This window comes from Porcisia hertigi, chromosome 8 (assembly GCF_017918235.1).
Source record: "Porcisia hertigi strain C119 chromosome 8, whole genome shotgun sequence".
Taxonomy (NCBI): domain Eukaryota; phylum Euglenozoa; class Kinetoplastea; order Trypanosomatida; family Trypanosomatidae; genus Porcisia; species Porcisia hertigi.
This window is the reverse complement of record NC_090567.1, coordinates 125,714-151,554: the sequence shown is the minus strand read 5'-3', so window position 1 is coordinate 151,554 and position 25,841 is coordinate 125,714. Positions and strand designations below refer to the sequence as shown.

The window sequence follows — 25,841 nt, the reverse complement described above, 5'->3', positions numbered from 1 at the left end:
TCGATGCTTGCTTGTACGTGTAAGTGTGTATCAGCAGACAAAGGCCGATGGTTACCAACACATTCGTTCCCCCCCCCTCCCCCCCACTACTACCTCCGCCGCGCTTGCGCGCATGCGTTCACGGGGGCCCGCCTTCCTCTCTCCAATGCTTCATCGTTATCTGCGCCCTCCTTTCCTCCCGCCTTTTCTGGGTCTCTATCTTTTCCATGTCGCACTTTCTCCAGAGCCTCGATGTCTTCTAGAGCTGCAGCGGCGACCGGAACAGAGAAGGTCGGCCGCCTCGTCTCTTCGCGTCTGCGCATCATTCAGCGCGACTACCTCACCCGCCGCGGTGGCCGCACGCATCAGCTGCGCTCGTCCGTTGCGATCGACTACACACCGACTTACGTTGCAGCGTACAAGAACGATCCGGCACAGTGTCCGCGCCTCATCGACGCGGAGGCGGTGCATGGCGATGAACAGGCGTTCTGGTCCGCTCGCCGCGAGTTTTACCGCGGCGGGGCATCGCGGTCGTACTATCCGACGTGGGACCGACAGGCGCAGGCGCTCATCTTGTTCACCCGCGATGTGCCTCGCATTCCGCAGGAGGCGGCATTCCGCCTCTTCATACTGGGCTTGAGGATGACGTTGCTTCCGCGGTTGGTGGCAGGCGCGGAGTTGATGTTGCCGTCATGGATAACAATGAATGCTGAAGGATTCTTGGGCGAGGGCCTAGAAGGGAAGACAGCGAATGCGGACAGTGGCAGCAAGGCACCTGCTGCAGCAGCGGCAACAGGAGCTACTTCTCCGTCCTCGACGCCTTCGGAGGTTCCGGGTGACGGCAACAGCGCCACGGAGGCGGAAAAGAAGTAGCGAGGTAAGCCTGACGACAATAATGCTGCCAGACTTGGAGCATTGCAGCGTTAGGCCCCTCTCCCCCCGTTTATCTGGCAGTGCCCAACCTGCTCATCGCGTCTTCCCTCCCTCCTCCATTTCTTCCCCCTTTTCTCTTGCTCGTGGCATGGCCTACGCGCTTCTTCCAAGTGCGCGTGTCGCAGCTCTGCGGCGGGGCGTCGTTTTTGCGATGCTGCTGTATCACGTGTGTGTGTGTGTGTGTCTGTGTGTGTGCACTTCTCTCGTGAATGTGTGCCTCCTTTTTTTTTCTTCAATCTTCGCTGAGACTCTTCTGCGGTTTTCTAGCCCTAAAACTCGAGGTTTCTCCATGGGGGGAGGTGTTGGAGGAAGAGGGAGGCAACCCCCATCCCCCCCCTCAAACAAATAAAAGGAAGACTTGGTGAATACACCGCAGCGGTGTCAACGACACGTTCCTCTGAGGGGAAAGGTGGGGAAGGGGGCTGTGGCCTGCTGACATTTGAGTACATACGCGACCTCATCTTTTTCCTGCCCCCTCCCCCTCCTTCCGGGTCGGTGTGTGTGGGTGTGCTTGTAGGTGCGTGGGTTTAGTGACAACGCCATCACACAGGTACCCCAACAATCCGGCTCTCCATGAACAACAACAAAAAAGGAGCACCACCACGCCTTTCGATCTGCGGCTCGTTAAACACTTCAATTCCCATCGTCTCCCCCCCTCCTCCTCTACCCACCCACCCCGTTTTGAAACAACAAAACACACACACACACACACACACCGGCGTTTTGTTTTCAATAAGTTTTTTTTTAGCGCACACAGACAGACAGACGGATACACCCGCACGCACATAAAATCAAATAAAAGCAAGCAAGCACGCTCGAAATCCCCAGACAGAGGCCGTGGGCGCTTAGTGTGTTACACTCGTCGTGACCGCCACTCCACGTACACACGGTTCTCTTTTTAGTGTTTTGTTTTCGTCTCTCCGTCTCTCTCTTTACTATTTTTTTTTCTCGGGAAAGAGGAAAAACAGAGGTGTGCGTTGTGTTGTGTGAGCGCTGTTCTATGCCAACGAGTACTCTCCCACCCCTCCCCACCCCACCCCACCCCCCACCTCCCTTCTCTTCCTTCCGGTAATGATATAATTAATGGCGTATTACGTTCAGCTGCTCGGCTCTGATACGCCAAACGGGTACGGTGGGTGCTGCTACTACGGTCCGCTTGATCATCCCGCGCTGCGAGAGTCCACCACCACCGCCGCCACCACCACCGCCGCCGCGGGGTCGAGTCCGCCTCGAGGGGAGACCCCAGAGATTTCAGGCCACATTTACGCCGCGGATGCCGAAGCGAGCGTTTCCGCTTCTCGTTTTGCGTCATCGCTGAACGCATGCGGTGATGACGCTCCCCAGAAGCGCTCGTCGACGGCCGAGGCAGCTGCGGCTGCGGTGTCTTCCCAGTGGAACTGGTCTGCGTACCTCAGAGCAAAGCCCCCACAGTGGCCCCGGTCTGGTCCGCTCCACCGGGCTACACTACTGAACCCACGGCCGCCATCGTCGTCGCTGTTGCCACCGGATAAATGGACGACGACGCCAGCACCGCACGTGACGTCGGAGACCGGCCTAAGTGGCAGTGAGGGCTACATTTTCTTCAATTGTCCGGAGGGAACGCAGCGGTTTAGCTCGGAGGCCAACATCAAACTCAAAAAGGTGCGGGGATTTTTCTTCACGCGCTGGAGCAGCACAGGGGCCGCCGTGACTCCGCCCCTGTCTCGCAATGCCTCTTATTTTGTCAAGGACGCGCACCAAAGAGGCGCCACACACGACACGGTCGCCGAGATCGTAGACGCGAGGACGGCGGAGATGCCTGTCGGCGCGGCGTCCGCTGTGATGGGGCTACCTGGCATGCTTTTCACTATCAACGATGCCGGGGTACGGCATGCCACATTCTTTGGCCCCAGTGCGGTTCTGGACGATGCACCACATGCAGCTTCTATCCATGACACCGGGCCGATTGGTGCACGCGACAGTGACGGTGGCGAGCCCCGCAGCTCCCTCAGCGAACACGCAAGTGCGCATGCTTCTGGACTTCGAGATGCTCAAAAGTTAGCTGTGGAGTGCACAGTTGGATCAGTGGTGACTGTGGGAGGAAGCAGGATCGCCTCAACACGACCGTCAGCTGGTCTGCGCGACTTCCTCCGGGCGCTGCGCTTTCACTATTTTCAGTACCGGCCCATGGTCTTCCGGCAGCTCCATGGTGTGGTGAGAAGTACGACGAGCCCGGCGGTCATCGGCGGCGGCGGCGGCAGCGACGACGCCATCACGAACTCGAGCGCGCCCGAGGGGAATAACCAAGTTCACTTCATGGAGACGGTGGGGGAGCCGACGATGCTGTGTGTCACACCAAAGGACAACCCGCTGGCGGACGTGTCGCCATTCATCCATATCACCGTTCCACTCAGCGCACAGAGCCTGCTTGTTGGTTTTCGTGTATCGGGTGGCTGTAGACGTGGCGGGGGGGAGGGCACTGCAGCTGCTTCCGCCGCAAGTGATGCCATGATGAGCCACTCACCGTTGGCATCTCCGTCCATTGTGTCAGACGACCAGCGAGAGCGTCACCCGCCGCGTTCCGTTAAGTTTGCCGCGCGCACAGGGGGTGGCAAGAGAGCAGAGGGGGCGGACGCGGCAGCGCCGACGGCGTTCTTCACGGCCCCCACAAGTCATGATGTGGTCTTGGGGTACGCGATCATCGTGGCACCGGGTTCTAGCTTCGACGTCGCTAAGGCGCGCTCGCTGGGTGTTCGCTCGGGCCCCAAGTACGGTCAGCTCAAGCTCGGGATGCCTGTAGAGGCAGACGTGGATCCGGACATGGCGGGCACCTCAGCTGCATTGAGGCCATCCTCGCAGAGCGCTACTGTCTCCTCTGAGACCATCAGCGATCCACCTCCTGCCCCTACACGTCACTGGGTACACCCTCACCAAGTAATGCGACCTACCGCGGCAACGAGGCATGCGTATATCTCGCTGGTGCTGGACGGCGATCGGCCGGAGGATGTGCGAGAGGCACTTACTCGGCTACTAGGCGGCAACGCCGTCAGTGACAGTGAGGTACCGCCCGCAAGCGGCTGTTCTGCTGCGTGTGAGGGGACTCAAGAGGGCAGCAGCGCTTGTCGCGCCTGCGCGGTGGATGGCCACGGCAGTGGGGTGCTGCAGCGACTGCTGCGCGAGCACTTCCCGCACCTGGCGTACTACTACGAGGATGAGGAGGATGTGATGGTTCCGGGGACTTCCGCAGCTCCATCGCCTTCGCAGAAACCACGTTTGGTTCGACGACTGCGTCAACTCACTCTTCGACACGTTGTTCATGTGCAGCCCACATCGTACTTTCTTCAGTTTGACCGCCGTTGCGGCCGAGGCACGCTGCTATGCTCGCCAGTGACGCATGAAGAGAAATTAGCTGTGCAGTCGATGACGTCGCCAGCACCGCACTACAGCATAAATGCATCCAACGTCTACAGCGCCTATAACATGTTCATATTTGCTGACGTGACTGCCCGAAGCAGTTCGCGGGATCATCATCATCATCACCATCAGGACCGAGGCGTCTGCCGCGCGGCGAATGAGGGTGGGGGGAGTACACTTGGGAGGAGGATCGAGACCGGCAGTGCCACGGTTGCGGTTTCGGGCACCTCTTCGCTGCCGCAGCGGAGCCCCGTTGGGTCCCAGGCAGCCGTACAGCTCTCATTAGCCCCGTCGCTGTCCTTCACTCTCCACGACATGACCGACCATACCGAGGAGGATGCGGAGGTGGGCGAGAAGAGGCGGCGGCGCGAGGATGGCCTTACTGCACCCCTCAGGGAGTCACCCTGGACCCACTCGCCACAGGGACAGCAGAGATGCCCTCCGGCGGCAGACTGCTTGCGGCGCACGACGTGGCATTTGTTCACCAGCTACGTGCAGCAGTACTTCACTGCCTTTCCTACGGCGCTTGTCCACCGTTACCATCTGCATCACCTAGCGCCTTCGCTATTCCCCATTATGGGGTTGAAGGCACTGACGCAACGAGCTGGCGACCTCGGCGGCGTTGGTGAGGGCTGCGCAGCAGGAAGGGCCGCTGTTTCGGCGCAGGCACCCGGCAGCGATGAGGCGGCGCACGCGCAGCGTGCCAAGCCAAACGCGCTGTGCTCGAGTAGCGCGTGTGCCGATGACAGCGTGGAGTACTGGCCTTACTCGTTGAAGCTGCGGTGCATCCCCGATGCGGCGCTGCAGTTGCCCTCCAAAAATCAGGGCATGAAGAAGAAGGCTGTCCAAGAAACGCAAGGGGCCGAGATGGAAGGCTCGCTGCAACGAGGATCATCAACTGTCCAGTTTTTTTCGGGCCTCGATGTCGTTCCCACCACTGACTCGTCGACTTCCCGTAAGCGCGTGCGTAGGTCTAGTCCGAGCCGCGATGACGCATCAGCGCCCGCTTGTGCAGCACATGCGACTCTGAACTCTCTACCTCGAAGTGTAGAAACGTCTTGCGTTTTACCACGCTCCGTATCCGCGAGGACTCCACCACCACCACCACCACCTCCTCCTCCTTCTCCAGCGCCACCTCGCCGCATCGCTGTCGTGGATGGAGTGTCGTCTCTGCTGCCGTACCCCACACCGGCCTCAGCGCTCTCTCTTCTCTCCGCCTCGTTCCTCCGCCTACTCAAGACGGATTCTACGAGTTCGACTGCACCGACCGCTGGGGAAGCCCCAGTGATGACGTCAACTTCGACTGAGGGGCACAAGGAGAGAGACGACTGCGATGCAGCCCCGCGTGCGAGCGTTGATGCGTTTTGCATCGGTGTGAGCGACAGTGGGGGTGGGGCACTTGGGTTTCTCGGCACCGGTTCTGCTGTCCCCAGCAAGTACCGAAACGTGAGCGGCAGCTTTCTGGAGCTGTATCTTCCCGCTTACTGCTTTCCAGGAGGGGAGCGCACCGCCCATCGCCCGTTTCGAGAGGACGATGGTGTCCATGCCTCGGGGGCTGGAGTGGGGGAGGAGACATATACACCGTTGCCGACGCACGCCAGCCTCTCCACGGACGAGACCTCATGCGCATGGCGCGCAGTTGATGACTTGCGTTGCGCTGAGCCGGTCACTTCTTTGAAGCGCTCTTGCAGCTCTACCACGACTCGTGTTGTCCACTCCCATGCAACTGTGTCTCCCCAAGTGCTCTCGGCACCTTCTAGGACGGCTTCGCACCAACTTCGACGTGGGGTGATCATCTTAGACTTTGGCGAGGGCAGCGCCGGGCAGCTTGCTTCCCTCTGCAGGCGAGTCCGTTGCGGCAGCTCATGCAATAACACTCGGTCTTGCAACACTTGGTCAACGTCACCGCTGTGCGGCGCACTTGACCGTCACCAAGAGAGCACAAGGGGGGAGGACCAGCGCGAAGGGCTCCGCAGCGATCCCGCGGTGGACCCAAAGGGCAGTGCGTCTTCACCCTACATCGCTCCGGGAGCGATTCTTACCGAGTTGGATGATGATGATGATGATGGTGCCGACCTACGTCTTGCTCGGTTTGTGCTGGATATCGTACTTGTGTTCATCTCACATGCCCACGCAGATCACCACCTCGGCCTCATGACCCTCCTCACGCTGCGCCATGAGTACCTCCAACGTGCCGAGTGTGCGCCACAATCGGTGCCGAGACTTCTTGTGGTGTGTCCGACCGAGGTTTATGCTTTCATGACAGACACCTGGGGCAACACGGAGCCATACGCGACGTGGCTTCACGACGAATGCCTATTTGAGCTGATGCCACCCCCAGTCAACCACCTTCGCGGGGAGGGACTGTTGTCGAAGGTGGTGGAAACGGCGGAGGACGATGTTGCCCCGCGCGAAGTCGAGGAGAGGCGCCAGGCGTTGACCGCCGTGGAGGGCGACACCATTTATGACGCTGTGGGCGATCTGGAGCCCGATCACAACGGTGTCGACGATGGCGTTGTGGACTCCACTCGTGCTGCATCTGTCACGCATCGCTGCCAACGCCACAATCGCCAGGCTCTTCACACTCGCAGCGTATACCCCGAGGAGCAGCATGTTGTGCCGATGCCGTTGCTGCAAGCACACCTTTCCGCGTGGAACCAGGCCATCGAGGTCGGCATTCAGCACCATCAGCGGCAATGCCTCTCCTCCTCCTTCTCTCTGCCAGCTTCTTTTGAGGCACACGCAGGTGCTTCCATGGTGGCTGACTGCCGTGTCGGTGGCGATGCGGCAACGGCGCAGCCAACGGGAAATGCCTGGTGGAATGCGGAGGTGATCACCGTCGACCACCCCGCCAACGCGCACGCACTTCTCTTGCGATTCCCTTCCTTTTTGCCGTTGAATAATGGGCAGAGTGATCGCGGCGTGTGTGGCGAAGTGGCTGAGGACGGCGCCACTTTTGCAGTCAGGGCAGACGTGGCCAAGGCTTCCACTGGAGGGATGTCTGTGGCACAGCGTCTCTCGCGTGTCCCTGACACCTCTCGTGTGTTGCTCTTCTCAGGTGACACACGTCCGTCCTCCTTCTTGGTGGAGCGCAGCCGGGCCTTCACCGCATCGGCGCAGAGTCGCCTGCCGACATGCGTCGCCGACTCCACCGAGCTCCCGGCACGGAGCAGGCTTACAGCAGATGAATCCGCCACCGGTAACGCTTTCGAGGAAGGGAGAGCGACATTCATGGCGAGGGGGAACGGAGGCAGCAGCTCTGGCGGGGTTCAAGCAGGACCTTCGGGTCGACGGTCTACTTCGCCTCCGCCTCCGCCGACGCTGGCACCAGCCCCATCACCACCACCACCACCACCACCACCAGTCTTCATTCTCCTGCACGAGGCGACCTTTGGCCCTGGGTTTGAAGCCGAGGCCATTCGCAAGAAGCACTCGACTCTTCCCGAGGCACTCCGCATCGGTGCCGCAGTGCGGGCCGAGTTCGTTGTCTTGAATCACTTCTCTCAGCGCTACCCGAAGTTGCCAGGCTTGTCGGAGGAGCAGCTGTGTGGACGGTCGACGGACCTTGTTTGTCAACGTCGCACACGAGCCCCCGCTGCTGCTGCGGCGGTGTCGTCGGCGGTGGATCACACGGTGTCAGAGAGCCCGGCCCACCTTGTTGGCGACCGCGTGGGTGATGAAGGTGCGCCAGGGCCAAGAAGCCTCAACGAACAGCAGGGGCTCTCAGGAAGGGTTTCACTAAGGGCACAGCGAGAGGATGGCGGCCTCAACAGGAGCAGGCGAGATACTGAGCAGCAGGAGGGTGCGGGCCAGCCACTGGTGCCGCCACCCGCTGTCACTAGCGACGTTACTGCATCACCGTACCCCAACATGTCCTTCGCTTTTGATCTCATGATGATTTCGTTCCGCGACATGCAGCGCGGTCTCGTGCCGAGACTTACTCCGACACTTGTGCGACTGTTGGAGGAGTACGACTCTTGGGGCATCAGCACGACCCAGCGGATGCGCAGTGGCAGTGGTCGCCCCACAGAAGCAGCGACCAAAGAATTGGTGCGCCGCCCCACTCGCGACGGATGCAGGTCCGAAGGCCATTAACTCAACCACAGCAGGTGCAACAAACGAAACAGAAGTTCAGCTTCACGGTGAATCGCCATGAAGGAGGGGGGGGTCGCGCAAGACAGAGAGGAGAGTGTGTGTGTGTGTGTGTGTGAGCCCCCGGGCATTGACTTTTCTTTTCCTGTTTTAACACGATTAATTCCAAGAGAAAATCTTCCCCCTCCTCCTCCTCCTCCTCCTCCAAGCCCAGCGCGGCATACATCAATACTTGATGCTGATACAATACAGCATCTGGAAGGGAGACCTGGATATATCGCTAACCGTGTCGTCTCGCGTCTCGTATAGACGATTCGCGTCGACCACATTTCTCTGTGGGCGTCCAACGATGTGCTCTCTTACTGCTGACACTGCTGGCGTGATAGTGGTGATGGTGATGATGCTTCCCTCGAGGCATCTCCCGCGTCCGCGTGTGTGTGTGTGTGTGTGTGTGAGCTCTTATATATTTTTGTCGCATACCACAATTTGCCCTCTCACACTACCTCTCCCCTTCTCCCCTCCCCCTACCCCTCGCTGCTGCTGCTGCTACTACTACTCACACACACACACACAAAGGACGTTCCTGCACGGGTTTTCGAACACGCATTTTTTTTTTCGGGGAGGGGTCATTCAAGATTTTCTGCGTGAGCTCGCGCGTGCACGTCTCTGCCCGCAGCTATACATATTTATTGTATACATTTATATTATTTTCGTCTTGGCTACCCCCACCTTCCGCATCACTGCAAACGCAGCCAGCAAGAAAAATAGAAGGTGGGTTGGCTGTGCCCTCCCCCCTTTTTTTTTGTACACACACACACACAGGCGCACATCGCGTCCCCCCCCCCCCTAAACCTCATCTCTCTCTCTTTCTTTTTTTTTTGCCAGCTGCCATACTCGAGCCTCCCGTGCACGGTTACGCATATATGTGCTTATAGAACGATATGTGTGTAGAAGAAGGGGTAGTGACACACTACACTTTTACATAGATCAACTGGAGGTCTCATCGTCTCCCCCCCCCTCCCTCTTCCTAGCACCGCCGCCAACCGCTGCTGCTGCTGCTGCTGCTGCTGGCGCCGTTGTGTAGGCTTGTGTGCTGGTGCTGCCCGTGCGTAGTGCACGCAGGACCTGGAAGTAAGGAGTCTATGCGAGAAGAAGCAAAGCAGGTAGAGATACTGCAAGTCTCCCTCACATCCAGAACGACGTGCATACGCATGCAATTTGCATGATATATTATATAAACACACACGAAGACACAGACACGCAGGTACACAGTGTATTCATCGACATACACAGACACACACACACACACACACACATATATTTATATTTATTTATATACACATGCATACCTCCCCTCCTCTTCTCCATTACTCCATACTTACCACGTTCTCGAAGCGCATCCCCGAGGGAGGGGGAGGAGGAGGAAAGAGAAGTAAGGGTATAGACCGCTGGATGCGCCTCCGACTGGGCTCGGTTGTGCCATGGACGGCGCGAGGTCTCCATCGCCACCGTGGCGACTCTCTCTCTGTCGTTGTCGCCGCTCTGGTTGCAGCATCTTTGGCTTCTAGTGATGGCCGGTGCCTCACTCGTGGGCCGCCGCGATGGTCATCGGCATGGGTGCGCGCTGGTGGGCGTCTCTCAGGGACCTCTGCATCCCTGTGCGCTTCGCTAGCCATGAGGGCGTCGCTAACGGTGCAGCGGCGCGGCTTCGCCAGCTCGACAAGCACATCGGCAGATACAACTGCTGACACTGATGCTGCCGCTGCCGCCGTCGCCGCCGTCGCCGCTTTGTCAACGAGGACGAAGCTGCGTCATCGTCGCGGCTCTCATCGCAGGCGTGGTCGTGTCTCTGTGGCAGAGGAGACGACCCCGCTCGCCGATGTTTCGCTCGGGGATGACGAGAATGGTGGCTTTGCCGTGGTCGTTGACTCTGTTCTGCCAGCTGGTGTCTTGGTTGACTCTTCAAAGAAGCCTCGCAAACCCTTGCGCCGCCGAGCCATCAAGAGCAGTGTGGCTGCTGCGGCGGATGCGGGCAACGGTACATTGGACGACGCTGCGGTGGGCGCACAGCCACCGACGGTCACAGCTACCGCGCATCTCAATGGCTTCAGCGAATCGACTGGGAATTCGGCAACAAGTTCTCAGCCGACGGACGACGCGAATGGCTCCGACCCCGCTCTCAAAGCCCCCGAGGCGGATGCCCTTGCCACCGAGATGGCCCTGCCTAGCCGCAAAAAGAGGAGTACGAGGGTGAAGAGAGGCGACAGGGGCCGCCGCGCCGGGATAGAGGCAGGGGTAGAGGCTACCGAGACCACGGTGGAACCGGTGGCCGTTGCTGCTGCTCTGAGTGTGGCTTCTCGTGCTGCGGTTTCGGCCCCCTTAACAGAGGCGGCACACGTGAGAACCCTCACAGCGGCCTCTGCGGCCTCGCACGAAAAGCCCTCCCGACGTCGGAAAGGGGAGCGCCCGGGGTGCAGCGAGACCGTTGCCGTTGCCGTCGCCGCCGGTGCTGCTTCTGTGGGGGGCGTGGGGTCGGCGGGTGGAGTAGAGCCGGCCGGCGTTGCAGTGGTGCCGTCTCTCAGGGTGGCTGATAATCACCCCAGTTCATGGACAGCAGACACGGGTGAGGGAGAAAGTCGGGCACCGGGCATCGAGTCGGCGGGCGCCACCGCCCCTCCGCAGTCTTCACAGCACCCGAAAGCTTTATCTGAGGCTGTCGCGTCCGATGCGAAGGCTGTGGAGCGTCGCCCGGGCAGAAGAGGCAGGAGACGCTTGCCTCGTCAAGGGAGTCAAGAGGCCGCTGAGAAACCTGCGAGCTCTAAGAACACAGAAGTCGTTGTCCAGGAGAACAACAACAAAACGGATAGTGCTGATGAACTGCCCGACGGCCTCGCGGAGACGAGCGGGGGTGGTGGTGGTGGTGGTGGTGGTCCCTGCCGCAGTAGTCAGCGCCAGCGATCCGCCTCACGTACTCGCGGTGGAAAGCGTTTGCGTGCCGAGGTACCAGTAACGCTTACTAGCGCTGCAGAGGAAAGCGTAGCCGTCGCAGCCCAAGCGCCAGCGGTCGGGGATGCGACGGCAGAAAAGTCGACTTCTCCCCCGTCCGCGACCAAGGTTACCCCCGCGACTCACGTGCTGGTTGGTGCGGAGGAGCAGGCTGCACCAACCGCCCCGACGGGATCACCGAGGTCGAAGATGGATGCAGATGTCGAGGTTGTCACGGAGACCCTGGAGTCCACGACTGCCTCCTGCGCGTCCACTAGCAAAGGGAGGAGGTCGCGACGCAAGCGGGCGACAGCGAATCATGTTCTCTCCCCGGCGGACGGTGCCACGCCAGAAGTGGCTGTGGCCACCGCACACTCGTCCGTACCGGAGGGGGCTGCCGCGGACGGTGGGAAAAAAAAGCTAGCGACACCCCCGCCCGCAACCGGCTCGTTTCACAAACTGTTTGCCAACGTCGAGGTCGAAGCCGCCGATCCTGCGAAGGGGCTCTCCCCACTCGCCCTGAAGAAGCGTCTGGCTGCGAAAATTATTCGCCGTCGCTGGCAGCTGCAGCAGAGGCTCACGCTGTCTCCGCAACCCCCCCCTTCCACCAGTGGCCCACCGCCCGTGGACGAAGCCGGCTTTACGGCAAACTTGGCCGCAGCCGAACCCAAAGGGGATGTGGGGGCGGCAGCGGCGGCGGCGGCGTCATCCGAGGTGTGTGCATCTTCATCGCCGTCATCCCCGCGTCGACGTCTGAAGAGGGGAAAGAGTCTGGATTCGCGCGACGCGGCTGCACCGCCACCGATGGCAGCCACGTCGAGCTCTGTCGGGCCGATTGCTGGCGATAAGGCAACTGTCGCAGGCAGCGCCAAGTCGAAGGGCCGTGCCACAAAGAAGGGTGGGAGGCGTTGTGGGCTCGGGGGGAGGAGGAGTGTCGCGGGTACGGCTACCACCGCGACAGTGACGTCTGCTTCACCTGTGGTGGAGCCGGAAAGGGTTGACGGGGTGGAGGATCTTACTCAATCTGCGGAGAGAGAGGCCGATGTTGCGGCGGCGATGGCAGCAGCGATGGCCCTGGTGTCAAAGCCCGAGGTCATTGACGACGAATATCCAATGGCACCGCAAGCAGAGGAGGAGGTGGCAGCCGTTGCCACTGCTGATTCGACGCCCGTGCCTCACTCTCTCGTTGCCCTAGCCGCCGCCCGCGTGTCGCAGCAGCAGCAGCAGCTGGAAGGCGCGGCAGGCGGCTTGAAGGCCGGTTTCGGCGCCAAGGGCGGCGCCAGCAGCGGCAGTGGCAGCATCAGCAGCGGCAGCGGCAAGTCTGGCAAAGGCGGTAAGGGCGCCAACTCCAAGGATACTCTTTTCTTCCCCGATTACCGCGAGCGCGTTGTGCAGATATTCGAGCAGCTCACGCAGATCAACAGCGCCCTTGGCGAGCGCTTCAAGTCGCAGTCGTATGGTCGCTTCGTCGAGCGTATCAAGCGCGGCGATAAGGTGTTTCAGTTGTTGCCACCGAATTTGCTGCCGCTCCCAGAGGACGACCCTAAAAATATGGCGTCGATGGAGGCCTTCTACAAGGACGACCCCGCCGCGAAGAGGAGGCGCGCCGAAGAGGTGGAGCGGAACCGGGCGAAGCGCAGTCTCGTTCTCTCGCCAGACAACCTCCTCCCAGGCATAGGGACGAAGCTGCGTGAGAAGGTGATTGAAGTCCTCACGACGGGTGGATTGAAGGAGCTACATGAGCAGGAGGCCAAACCCCTCATTTGCGCTATCCGCGAGCTCACACAGGTGCACGGCGTCGGCCCACGCACCGCCATTGATTACTTTAAGAAATATAACATTAGTACTGTAGAGCAGCTTCGAAGCTACGCGACCAAGGCAGGGGAGTTGGACATGAACAACAAGAGCAGCGGCAAGCCAGCCAATCTTGTGGTTTGTGCGGACAAGTCCAAGTTCCACTTGAATGAGGCGCAGCGCCTCGGTCTGGTTTACTACGAGGACATGTGCCACCGCATCCCACATGAGGAGGGTCGCCTGCACGAGGCATTCATGAAGCTGCGCATGCGCAAGTACCTCGGCAAGGATTACGAGCTCGTGGTGTGTGGTAGCTACCGCCGCCAAGTGGAAACCGCTGGCGATATTGACGTGCTGATCACGCACAAGCGCAGCTCAGCGGAGGGCGGTGGCCGCCCGCTGTTGCCGCCTTCGGGGGTACTGGACGCCTTCCTCGCTGGGCTCAAGGCAGATAGGTACATCGAAGCCACGCTGGCGCAGGGACCAACGAAGTTCATGGGGCTGTGTCGCCTGCGCGCGATGGGCAGCGAGCTCGTGGCTCCTGGCAAAGGTAAAGAGACGAAGGCAAACACCTCGACGTCGACCACGTTCCGCGCCCGCCGCCTCGATGTCCGCTACGTGGACTCGGACAGCTTTCCTGCGGCGATGCTGTACTTCACCGGGAGTAAGAACTTTAACGTTATTATGCGCAGCGAGGCCATCAAGAAGAACTGCATCCTCAACGAGTACGGCCTCTTCCGCAAGCCGACGCGAAGGCAGATGCAGCAGTACAGCGTTTTGCAGAAAAGCCCCGACTTGAGCTTCCACGACATGGTCACCCGCCTCGCTCGCTTCGATATCACCGCCATCAAAGACGAGGGAGACAGGGTCGCTTGCGGGCCATCCGCCGCTGACGCGAAGGATGGCGCTTCAACCTCTGCAGAGGGCAGCGCAGCAGGGAAGAGCGTGACAGCCGCCGCTAAGAAGGTAAAGAGGAAGGGAAAGGAGAAGACAAAGCAAGAGATAGCGGAGTTGCACGAGATCGCGAAGATCGTGGAGAGGCAGCGTGTTAAGGCACAGACGGAGCGTGCCATCTTCGAGGCGCTAGGCATGGACTACGTCTCTCCAAAGGATCGCAGCGTGTGAGGGTGGTATCGAATAAGCCTACTTTGGCACGTGCTCGGCTTCGGTGTATCGTCCACACCGAGGTGAACAGTCTTGCGTTCATCGTTTCTTATATGTTTTACCCTTTTCTTTTTGTTGCACGTGAGCTCACCCCACTCTCTCTCTACGACTTTTTTTTTTCTTCATCATCTCCCTGTTTTCTTCGCTCTCATAGATAGTATCGCTGTTAACGCGTGGACGGATTGACATGAATGCATGCAATGGCGGACGATAGGTGTTTGTGTGTGTGTGTGTGTGTGTGTGTGTGTGTGTGTGTGTGTGTGTGTGTGTGTGTGTGTGAGGGCTGCGAGAAGGCGCCACGTGTTTTTTTTTGTTTCTCTTCCTTCCCTTTTTTTTCTGTTCTCCCCCTTTTTTTTTTTAAAGGGGAGAGGTGGTGTCGTTGGTGACTGAAAAAATGATGTGGATGCTCTCAAGACACGTGCGCGTGGTGGCAGATGATGGGCGTTGTACGTTGCGCGCGTTCTTGCAGAGGGAGGGAGGTTGTGTGCGCGTGTGTGTGTGTGTGTGTGTGTGTGTCTGTGAGGATCGTCGTCGCTTAGTTGTGTATTCTCTGCAAGGAAACTGCAGAGAGAAAATAAACCACAACGGAGATGATGTACTGCGCCCACATCGGGCAGAGCACATCAAGCGGTGGTGCGTCTCGAGATCGAGAGGAGGTTGCCTACGACTGCCTACATACTTGCATATGCGTTTGTAGTGCCCCCCCTTCCCCCCTTCCCCCCCGTCCTCTATATATATGGACCCAGGCCAAGCGAGAAGTCCTGCATTCCTTGTCGTCCATGTCAACATTCCTCACACCCCACTCTTTTTTGTTTTTTTTTCTCTCTCACGTCGTCCGGCTCGCGCGTTCATCAAAGAGAATACGCAGCTCTTACGTCAAGTGCAACATTCTGAGAGCGTCTGCAACACACACACACACACACGTACACACCACACACACACACACACGTACACACCATACATACGTACGTACCTCTACGCATCTTTCCCTCTACATAAAATAGAAGGGGGCAAGGCAAGTGCAAATCGCCCCTCGAATAAAAAAAAATACGAGGAAGAACCCCCCCCCCAAAAAAAAAAACAACAAAACGTCATCTGTCTATACCACAGCATTCCACTTCGAAGACATCGCACCGGACTTGTCACATGCGTGTATAACGTGTTCTCAGATTGAGCTCCAGATAGCGATACGACGCACCGTTTTTTTTTTTTTTGACTACAGACGCATACACACCACACACACACATACATATATATATATATACACACATATATAGAGGGAGGAAGGGATACGTGTGTATACTTTCCAACACACTTTCGCGGATTACTAGGTGACCTTCGATGGTACCGGTGCTTTGCGCCACGTCACCGATCTGAAGATTCTAATATATATTTATATAATATATATATTTATTTACAATCGAGCGCGTGCTTGGCGTTGGCTTCGCACCTCCTTCCTCCTTCCTCCTTCCTCCATCCTCCCCCCCCCCCCCCCCCCCTCCCCCCATTTTTCTAGCACGACTTCTTCCCCTTTATTAAAACACTCATAGACAGCGAAAAAAAAAAAGTATGCTCCGCCGCACGTTCTTGCGTCGCGATCATCGCGAGAACGTTATTCGCATCTTCCAGGAGATGGCAGATTTGAATAACGCTCTTGGAGAAAAATACAAGGTGAGCAGCTACCAACGCAGCATTGAGAGTCTCAAGACAAACCTCGACAAGCCCCTCAACACACCGCAGGATCTGAAGGCGTTCTCCGGCTTCGGCGCAAAGCTCTTGAAGAAAGCGGAGGAGATCATCGCCACCGGGAAGCTCGAGGAGCTAGAGAGCAAGACCAAGCCGAAGCTCAAAGCTATCCAGGAGTTGACGCAGGTGCACGGCTTCGGCCCTCGCGCCGCCGCTGCGCTCTTCGACCGCGAGGGAATCTTCACTGTGGACGAGCTTCTCCAGAAGGCGGATAGCATCCCATCATTGACGGATCAGCAGCGTGTCGGCATCAAGTACTTCTACGACATCAATGAAAAGATTCCAATGCAGGAGAGCGTGTTGCATGAAAATTTCTTACGCGAGAAGTGCATGGAGCTGCTCGGCAGGGACTTCTCTATTCTTATCTGCGGTAGCTACCGCCGTCGCCACCCCTTCAGCGGTGACGTCGACGCTATCCTCTCGCGCACGCTTGACGCACCGCCGCTGAGCGAGCCGGTTGCTGCTACCGGCGTCCTAGGGGGGTTTGTCGAGTTCCTTGAGAGCATCAAGTACCTGGAGGCGACGATGGCCCAGGGACCACTCAAGTACATGGGGATGGGTCGGTTGCCACCCCGCATTGTTCGTGACAAGGCTGGCCGCGAGAACACAAAAGTGTACAAGGCGCGTCGCGTCGATATTCGTCTTATCGAGACAAAGAGTGTCCCCACAGCGATGCTGACCTTCACGGGCAGCAAGAACTTCAACGTCATCATGCGCCAGGCCGCCATCAGCAAGGGGTACTTGCTGAACGAGTACGGCCTCTTCAAATTGGGCACGCCAGAGGAGGCCCGTGCGCTGTACGAGCGCATTGGCATTCGTGGGAAAAACGCAGGTGAGGAACTCGGCGTCCCGAAGGATGAGTTAGAGGACAAACGTGTCGAGGTGCGCTCGGAGCAGGATGTCTTCGATGTGCTCGGCATGCCGTACGCCAAGCCAGAGAACCGTGACCCTTGAAAAAAAAAAGTGGATCTTTTTTTTTTCTCCAATACGAACCGCTAGCGGAAAGAGCGAGTGTTGGAGAACAACTTTTTGAAGAGCTCTGGATGCGACCCCCCCCATAGAGTCTTCTGCGATGACGCAAGCGGAAGGGAAAGGGGAGCTGTGTAGAGAGAGGCGTACTCACCCCTCCATGCATGGTGGTGGTGGGGGGTATGGCCGTCCGGCCCCTCACGCGGTGTGTGTGTGTGTGTGTGTTTTATTTTTCTCTCTCCTTTTTTTCTTCTCCCCATTTTGGTGGTGTTCATAGAGCGCTGGGACGCGCGCGTGTGCGTCTATACATACATGCATATATATATATATATATATATATATATGTATGTATATGTGCGGTGGTGGTGAGGGTGAGGCTTCTTTACGTTTGCATGTTATTCTTGTATTGGTGGCGCCCCCGTGTAGTTACGCGGGTGAGAGGAAGATGCGTGTGTGTGTGTGTGTGTCCACCACTGACTCTGTTGTTTTTTTTTTTTTGGGAGGGGTTGGTGCTGGTGCTGAATGACTCTGCAGCTGGTGTCGGGACCTGCGGCAGCGAGCAGACCTGTGCCGTGCCCGTTGTTATGCGCGGTGTCAGCGTAACTCGAATAGGTCTTGCCTGGCCTTCGCTGCTGGATAGTGAAGGAGCCTGAGTTCCCCCCCCCCCCTTCCGACGGGCACACCACGTGACAGCCAGCATAACAGGGGTGGCGACGAGGCGTCCTGGGAAAAGAGGATAGGCGAGGTTTGAAGCAGATACTATTACAAGGATGATGGAGTTTTTTTTTTGCGGTGATGCGTGCCTGCCTCTTCGGCATGCGACGAGGTCGGTCTGTGGACAGGTCATGCGGGGAGGGGGGGGCGGGCGAAAAGACGTTGGAGTGTGGCGGTATACTTCTGGTGTGTGTGTGTGTGTGTGTGTGTGAGAGGTGATGTAGTCTGGCACCGATGCTATAAAGCAGATTATACTTGTTCACGTATTGTTTTTTTTGCTGGTCTCTCTTTTTCCCCTCGGACGTTGTGTGTAATTTTTCAACAGAAAAGAGGAGGAGGAGGGGGGGAAGGGGGGTATAGTGGGCGGTCCACACCACCGCACAAAATAAGCAGAGGGAATATTTTATGCATCAACAACAACGCAACGGACGAGAGAGCTCCTCCTCTTCCTCCCCTCTTCCTCCCCTCTTCCTCCCCCGCCGCGCGCCAAATCTTCGGTCCCCCTCCGCGTCGATGCCACGTGAACCGGAGCCCATGAAAAATGCACGTTCCTCAGAGGTGTCCAATCGTGGTGCTCACAGTGCATCCCTTCTCTTGTGCCCCTATGCTCTACTCACACTTTTTCCCTCTCTCTCTCCACTCCTCCCCATTTTCTCATGATCTTCGGAATGGCGTGGCCTCCGCCCACGTGTTGACCACTCCACCCACAGATGTGCCCTTAGCGAGACTGCCCGCCACACCACCGCGTCCCTCCTTATTTGTGTGTGTGTTTCCCTCTTTCTTTTTTTTTTTGTATTTCACTTTTCTTTTTTGCTGTTGTTTTTTTTTTTTGAGGGGGGGAGAGAAGAACAGCGGCACGGTTCGAAAAACATCATCATCAACAACAACAACAGGCCTCCCCCCCTCAAAAAAAAAAAAAAGAAGAAGGGATAACACAACGAAAAAACGATTAAAAGAAAAAAAAAGTATATAAAGCAAACAACAACAACACCACCACCACCACCGCCACCACCACCCTCTCCTTCGTTTCTCAATTGTTCTCTGATCTCCTCCTTAAAAAAAAATTATTCTTCTCGATTTTCTCCGTGTAATTACGTCGTCCAATGAATTACTACGTTCATCCGACACAAGTCTCCATCGGCGCCGCCCCGCGGATGGCGGTCCAGGAGATGCACCCGGATGCGAAGCGCAAGGGCCGTCGAGTCGTCGCGACTATAGAACTGAAGCCTGGCAACGCGATCTTCGCCGCCCCACCGGATATAGCTGTGCTGTACTCGCCTTTCGCAAACCATATCTGCGCTCGGTGCCTCGTTGCTGACGTTCGCCTGTGCGCGGAGTCGCAAAAAGCGCAGCACAACTCGCAACATCAGCCGCCACCGCCGCCGCCGCCGCCGCCGCAGTCGCACCCCAGCGCGCTCTCCCGTTCTCCGATCGGTGTGTCGTCCTCACTCACGTCGTCGCCCTCTCTGTCAAGCACTGCCACTGCCCCTGTCCCCCCGGTGCGCTCCTACTCCTGTCCCAACTGCGACCAGTTCGTTCTCTGCGCACCGTGTGTGGTTCAGCTGCTCCTCGATATTGGTGTCGACGTGCTGAACCCTGCCGGGGCTGACGGCACGAATATGTCTATCCCCCTCCTGCAGCGACGAGGGGAAGTGAGGAGAGGCGGCAGTGTCGTGGATGAGCGACTCAACCGCCACCCTCTCCTGCGCGCTCACGCGATATCATGCGCTTGGTACACCTCTCTCCCCGCCTCCATCCGTGCACCTGGCAATGATACAGACTTTCTTCGCTTCTGTCTGGACTACGGCGCGCGTGCGTACCTCGGTGACACCGCTATGATGCGTGCGTTGGCGACCCTCGACACGAATGCGAGCGTGCAGTCGAAGGAGTCGACGCAGCTGTGTGAAGTATTTGCTCGTGACCGCGTGGTGGCGACGTTCGGGAAGGGGGCCAAAGCCAGCACTGCGACCACAACACCACCAGCACCAGCCAAGTCGGTGGGCAGCCACCCTTTTTTGAGTCAGGTCGGCGTGCACGCCTCCGTCGGCAGCGTCATCCGTGCCTGCAACAGTGATGGCATCCGCCACCGTGGCAGCGCTCTCGGGGCCCACTTCCCGCCGCCGTACCCCATTCCTTGGACGGACTTGCGTGACACACTTCTACGCACCCGTTGCAACAGCATCGGCTTTCCGTACAACTCGGAGGAGACGACGGGATGGTCACTGCACGAGACCGTGTGCATGCTGAACCACAGCTGCGTGCCGAATGCAGCTGTGATTATGTTGTACGACTCGGCGGACGCCATGGCGGCGGCTGCGGCACTTACAGGGCGCCCTGGTGGTGCCTCCCACGCCTCGCCGTCGGATGAGCGGGCGGAGGCGGCGGCTCGTCGGAAAGCCAGCGAGCGCCTCGCCGCCTTCCGGGCGGTCGCGACCTCGTCCGAGTCGCCGTACTCCACCTCGTACTCGCCATCTCTGGCTGGCTGGATCGGCATCGAGGCCACGCGCCCCATCGCCGTTGGGGAGGAAATCACGATTTCGTACGTGGACCTCGGCAGCCTCGGCGAAGACCTCCAGACGCGCTCACGACACCTCCTGGAGCAGTACCGTTTCTTTTGCACGTGCGAGTTGTGCTTGCGTCAGCGCTCGCAAAAGCGGTAAAAAAAAAGAAAAGCGAATGAGGAGGAGGAGGACATCCAGACGCAGGATGCGACGCGTTTTTCGTTTCCACCACCCTTTCTTTTTTTTTCTTTTTCGCACACACACACACACACACACACACACACACACAGCCGCACACACAGCTTTTCGCTGCTCATCTGTTTGTTCGACATTGGTGGAAGACTCGATTAAAAAAATGTTTTTTTTTTTTATTGGGCGGCTATTAATTTTGCACCACGTCTTCTCTTGTGACAATCTTGCTTGACGCCTTCGCGCTTTTCCCGTCATCACACAGGGAAAGGGAGGGAGGGAGGGAGGGAGAACAGTGACGTCAGCTTTGTTGTGAATTCTGTGTACGACTAGACGATAAAATACTGCTTAAATACCCCCAAATTCCCGGGTTGCGATGAGGAAAAAGGAGGGGTGGCGGTGATGTGGTGTGATGTGTGATGTGATGTGATGTGTGGTGTGTGGTGTGTGATGTGATGTGATGTGTGATGTGATGTGATGTGATGTGTGATTTGATGTGATGTGGTGTGTGTGTGTGTGTGAATAGCGTAGACGCTTCGTTTCTTACACAACAGTAACCAACGGGTTACCAAAAAAAAACAAGAGAGGCATGGCTGAGAGTGGCGCGCAGCACACAGGTGTGAGGATATGTAGGTATCTCTGTGTGTGGTTTGGCAGGAGTGTGTAGTTAAACATTGGCTTCACTCTCTGACGTGCGCTCTCTCGATTTGGGCTTGCTCCTAAGGTGCACCGGCAGCCCACCCTCTCCCTCCATTTTCCGTATGCGCGGGAGGGGGCACGTGTGTGTGTGTGTGTGTGCGTGCGTTCGCTAGTAAAGCACTTTACATCATCGTCCAACGCAATATGGAGGCTGAATGGGGGGGGTGGTGAGGGTTAGGGTATGGCGTCCGTTGCGCGCGCGTAGTGTGTGTGCGTGCCAGCGACAGCATACAGAACAGAGCACGAGGTTTTGTACGTTGCCTTGAGTCAGCAGCGCCGTTCCCCCGATGGCTGTTACGACCCCTCGATTGACTGTCGCCCCTCTCCCCTCCCTCCTTCCGATTTGGCTCGTATTTGCCTGCTTTCCTTGCGTGTGTGTGTGTGTGTGCGGTTCTTTTGAGAACTAATCGGGGCGGTGGCAACCGACGTCTCTCCCCCTCTTTCGTTTGTCACCCGTGTCTTTGCGGCTGGCGTCAACACCCACAAACCTTCTCCCCCCCCAAAAAAAAAATCGCCACACTTTCTCTCCCTTCACATACACATACACACACACACACATACACACACATACACATACACACACACACACACACACACACACACACACACGGGTGCTGTTCTGCCTTGCCTCCTATGGTTTAAGCTGCATGTCGAACACTGAGTGGTACGGCTACACACGCCTTCCTCCTTCTGTTTTTACATAGAGCTCCCCTCCCGCTCCCCTCCCTGCCTTTTCCCGGTCCGTCAAACTTTATCATCGTTGTCTTTTTTTTGCGTTTCTCTTGTCTCTTATCTTTATCTTGGCTTTTTTTTTATTGACCTGTACCTGTGCTTGCGTGGACGTGCGCGTGCGTTTCGGTGCTCTCTCGCTCTCTCTCTGGACATGTGGCGCGTGGCTTGACGAGAACCGGATTTTCTTTTTGTCATCGACAGCTACCCTTCCCCCCAAGCGCGCGTGCACACACACGCACACACACACACACACACACACCCACTGTTGGTACTTGACCATTTTGTAGAGGGATTTAGTGTAGTGGGTTACCTCATCAGTGTGCCACGGGTCTCCTCTCTCTCTCTCTCTCTCTCCTCTTCACGATTCGGCCATCATCACCCCCCGCACTGCCCCCCCCCCCTCCCCGCACTGCCCCCCGCCCCCCGCTAGCGCTTTTTCCTGTCTCTGTCTGTGTAGACGTTTTTGTGAACGATCGTTTTTTTTGTTTGTAGTTGGGGTACCTCATTTGTTCTAGGCCTCTCGCGATTACACGACCGCGCAGCAAACTCAAAACCAATACACGTGTAGATATATATATATATATATATAATCCACACACACACACACACACACATCCGTGGCGCGCATCGGTGTGTGCGTGCGACTAGGTGTTTTAGTTGCTGCTGCGTTTTGGTGCTTCCCTTTTAGGGTTTCTCAACACTTCATCAACTCAGGGATCCGTCTGTTTTTTTTTTCCCCCTTCCCCTCTCTTTTTCTGCTGCTGCCGCTACACACGTCCTCTTCCCCCTCTTCCCCCTTCCCCCCACCTGGGTGCGCTGCTAAGGTTTTTTATTCCCCTCTATATTTGTTCTTGTACGCGTGTTCGCGTCCACGTGATTTATCTCACCCCTTTCTCATCCCTCCTCCCCCCCCCCCCGCCGCTCGCGGTTGTTCGTTGGAAATGCAAAAACTTCGAGCCGACTTTGCAAAACGCTTCGACTCCGACTCGGCCAACATGACAGCGCACCGCGACTACGAATTTGAGCGCCGCGTGAACGATATGCGGCGGCTGCAGTGCGCAGTCGATCACTTCGATCGCGCTGTGATGCAGGGCATGGTGGCAATGAAAGAAATCGCGAGCGCTTATGAGGCTGTCGGGCAGGCGTTCACGGAGCTGACCCTCGCCAACAACAACCCGGTTCCCGGACCGGAGGCGACCGAGGAGCCGAGCCCATACCCGACCGAGGCGGACGTGCAATTTATGTCGCAGCAGGCCGCTGCCACCGCCGGCGCCGCGATGGCGGACTACACCGGTTCCGTCACGAGTACGCGCATGCCGGACGAGGCCAACTCGCAGGTGCGTAGACTGGCAAAGACCTTCGCTGAGGAGGCGCGTCGCATAAATGAGGGTCAGCCGTTCCAGTCGTACAACGCCGGCATTCACCGCGACGTCATTACTCGCCTCCTCCCCGTCTCTGATTACCTAAAAACCATTTGCGAGTACCGCCACAAGTGCACTGAGGCGTTGGGTCGCTACAACAAGTCGAAGGCAGAAGTAGAGAAGGTGGAGAGGCGATACACGAAGAAGGGTAAGCCGTTCTGCGACAGCAAGACCCACAAGAGGTGCACTCAAAAGCGTGACGAGGCGTGGAAGGAATACGTCAAACGCCGAGACAAGTTCAACAACATATTCGGCATGCTCATGGAGGTGAATGACCACGCCGCTGCGCAGATCATTCACCGCTACCTCACGCTGAATCACGAGTATCTGCAGCAGCTTGTGGCTTCAATGGACCGCGTGTTGCCAGCGATAGCAGAGGTGTATCCACTCAACAATGAGTACAACAGCCTCCAAAACACGCTGATCCTCGAGGCCGTCGCCAACGCCAAAGATCCATTCACTGACCACTCGAAGGGACACTCGCAGGAGCCCGTGCTCGGCGAGGGCTACAATAATGAGGGGCCCTCCGAGGGTGAAGAGGTCCTGGATGACTCGGTCGATGGCCAGCAGACCAGTAACAGCACCACGAGCTCCACCAGTTGCAATAATGCAGCCCGTGAGCCGCATCAGGACGTGCTAAACAATTCCAAGACGCCCGTGATGCCGGTGACGACACCGAGGTCCGTAAAGCCGCCGCACAACTCAGGGAAGGGCAACGTGCACGAGGAGACAGAGAAAGATCATCACCCCACCACCACCACCACCACCACGTAGCCGTGGCGTCTGCAGACCTAAACGCCCGCATCTCGACAAAAAAGAAAAAGGCTGGGCAGAAGGAGGACTGTATTTATGGGGTGCAGCGCACGCGTGTGGGGGTGTACGCGTGCGAACGATTTGGGGCGACCTTTACATTTTTTTCCTCTTCCCCCCCCCCCCCCCTGCGCTTCGCTACCTAGAGAAAAAACAATTGTTACGTGGCGGCTTGCGCGTCCCCCCTTCGCCTCAAGCCCTTCCCATCCTCCCTCCCCCCCAAAAAAAGCAACACACATACACACACACACACAATACCTGAACGGATATTCGAATCTGCACATATTTTTCTTTTCAGGTTTCATAGGTTGGTGCAGTTTTACATTTTTTTTAGCTCCCCTTCTTTCGTTGTTTGATGGGTTTTTGTGTGAGCCGCAGCGTGTATGGCGATGGCCATCAGGGCTTTTCGCTGTTTCCCTTCACACACCTATTTTGGACGCCTCGCTCTTCGTGTTAACTTTTTCCACCGTCCTCCATGTTGCTTAGGTTGGTGGTGCTTCTGCGAGTCTTGACTGTCCGTCCCCTCCCCGTCTTCTGTTCCTTCAACATATGTATATATATAATATATATATATACATGTGTGTGTGTGTGTGTGTGTGTGATGCTTGTCCCTGCTTTGCGGTGCTCAAGAAGAATTCGGGAAGCACACATCCAGGTCTGTTTGTAGAGATGGTGACGTGCTCTTCGCCTTCTCTGCCCCCGTTTTTTTTTTTGTGTGTAGGGCGTGTGTGTGTGTGTGGTTGGGGGGGGGGAGGCGCGTGGATTTTGATTTGCTGTGCTTCGTAAACGGCTTGGGCACTCCTCCGGCGCAGCAAAACAGCTGCTTTTTTTTTTAGTGCTGGTCCCTCATATAACCCCCTACATACATGTATTATCGTACGTATATATATATATATTTATATATCAACTAAAGTCTAGGTGCGTGTATATATGTGGACGTGTACGTATCATTACTATCACAACAGAAGGGGGAGAGTACAAGAAAAAAAAAAACAAAGAGAATCGCCCTCCCTTCCCCCCGCCCCCTCCCCCCAGCAAACAAAAAAAGGGAGGGGTTTTATGGCGCAGTTGATCCGCTTGTCGCCCACGCAGCACACGTTTGTGTGCGTGTGAGGGGGGTGGGGGGGACATGTCGGGCGCTTTCGCCGACCCTTGCGCACGCCAGAACCACCATGTCCCTATTTCTGTTCGGGCGACGGCTCCCACCGAAAACATCTGTGCGCTCCTCCCCTTTCTCCGTTGCGCGAGGCCCGCGTGTTTGTGGGGTGGCGGTCCTCCTCGTGTCCTGCGCCTGGTCAGGCTTGCGCGGGTTTGGTGGTTTCCCTATGCGGCCTGGGCCCTCGCCCCCACCCCACCCCGCCGCCGGGCCGCGACGCCCCCTGGGCCGGGGGCTGAGGGCGCCGGCAGGGGGGGTCGATTGGCGGCGCATATCCCCGCGCATGCTTGCTTCGAAAATATTTTTTTTGGAGGGGGGGGGGGCGTCGCTTGGTTTTATCATCCGCCGGTGCCCATCATCCGTGTTGGCTGCGACTGCGCCGGTTTTTTTGTTTGAATGACTGTCTTTGGTAGTAAAGCACGCATACACAGAGGAGGGGTGGGGGGGGGGGGTGAGAGAGGGAAAGGAGAGCATCGATTCTCACAAAAAAGGGGGAAAAAAGATCAGCATGGATGTGACGATGGGATATTGGTGGTAGTGGGGGGGGTCAAGAGGGAGAAAAAC

At 57.5% G+C, this 25,841-nt stretch overlaps 5 protein-coding genes across 5 annotated transcripts; all 5 read left to right on the top strand.

Moving 5' to 3' along the window:
- Window positions 1-231: 231 nt before the first annotated feature.
- On the top strand, window positions 232-852 carry JKF63_07893 (uncharacterized protein; the record flags this gene model as incomplete). The annotated part of the gene is made up of 1 exon (XM_067903821.1): window positions 232-852. One exon carries the CDS (start codon window positions 232-234, stop codon window positions 850-852), a length of 621 nt encoding a protein of 206 aa, XP_067759293.1.
- A 1,143-nt stretch (window positions 853-1,995) lies between these two features.
- Window positions 1,996-8,400, top strand: JKF63_07892 (uncharacterized protein; the record flags this gene model as incomplete). Its single annotated transcript, XM_067903820.1, has 1 exon — window positions 1,996-8,400. The coding sequence occupies one exon, from the start codon at window positions 1,996-1,998 to the stop codon at window positions 8,398-8,400; it is 6,405 nt and encodes a 2,134-aa protein (XP_067759292.1).
- Window positions 8,401-9,849: 1,449 nt separating this feature from the next.
- JKF63_07891 (uncharacterized protein) lies at window positions 9,850-14,301 on the top strand (the record flags this gene model as incomplete). The annotated part of the gene is made up of 1 exon (XM_067903819.1): window positions 9,850-14,301. One exon carries the CDS (start codon window positions 9,850-9,852, stop codon window positions 14,299-14,301), a length of 4,452 nt encoding a protein of 1,483 aa, XP_067759291.1.
- A 4,571-nt stretch (window positions 14,302-18,872) lies between these two features.
- On the top strand, window positions 18,873-20,429 carry JKF63_07890 (uncharacterized protein; the record flags this gene model as incomplete). Its single annotated transcript, XM_067903818.1, has 1 exon — window positions 18,873-20,429. The coding sequence occupies one exon, from the start codon at window positions 18,873-18,875 to the stop codon at window positions 20,427-20,429; it is 1,557 nt and encodes a 518-aa protein (XP_067759290.1).
- A 2,402-nt stretch (window positions 20,430-22,831) lies between these two features.
- Window positions 22,832-24,085, top strand: JKF63_07889 (uncharacterized protein; the record flags this gene model as incomplete). Its single annotated transcript, XM_067903817.1, has 1 exon — window positions 22,832-24,085. The coding sequence occupies one exon, from the start codon at window positions 22,832-22,834 to the stop codon at window positions 24,083-24,085; it is 1,254 nt and encodes a 417-aa protein (XP_067759289.1).
- Window positions 24,086-25,841: the final 1,756 nt, after the last annotated feature.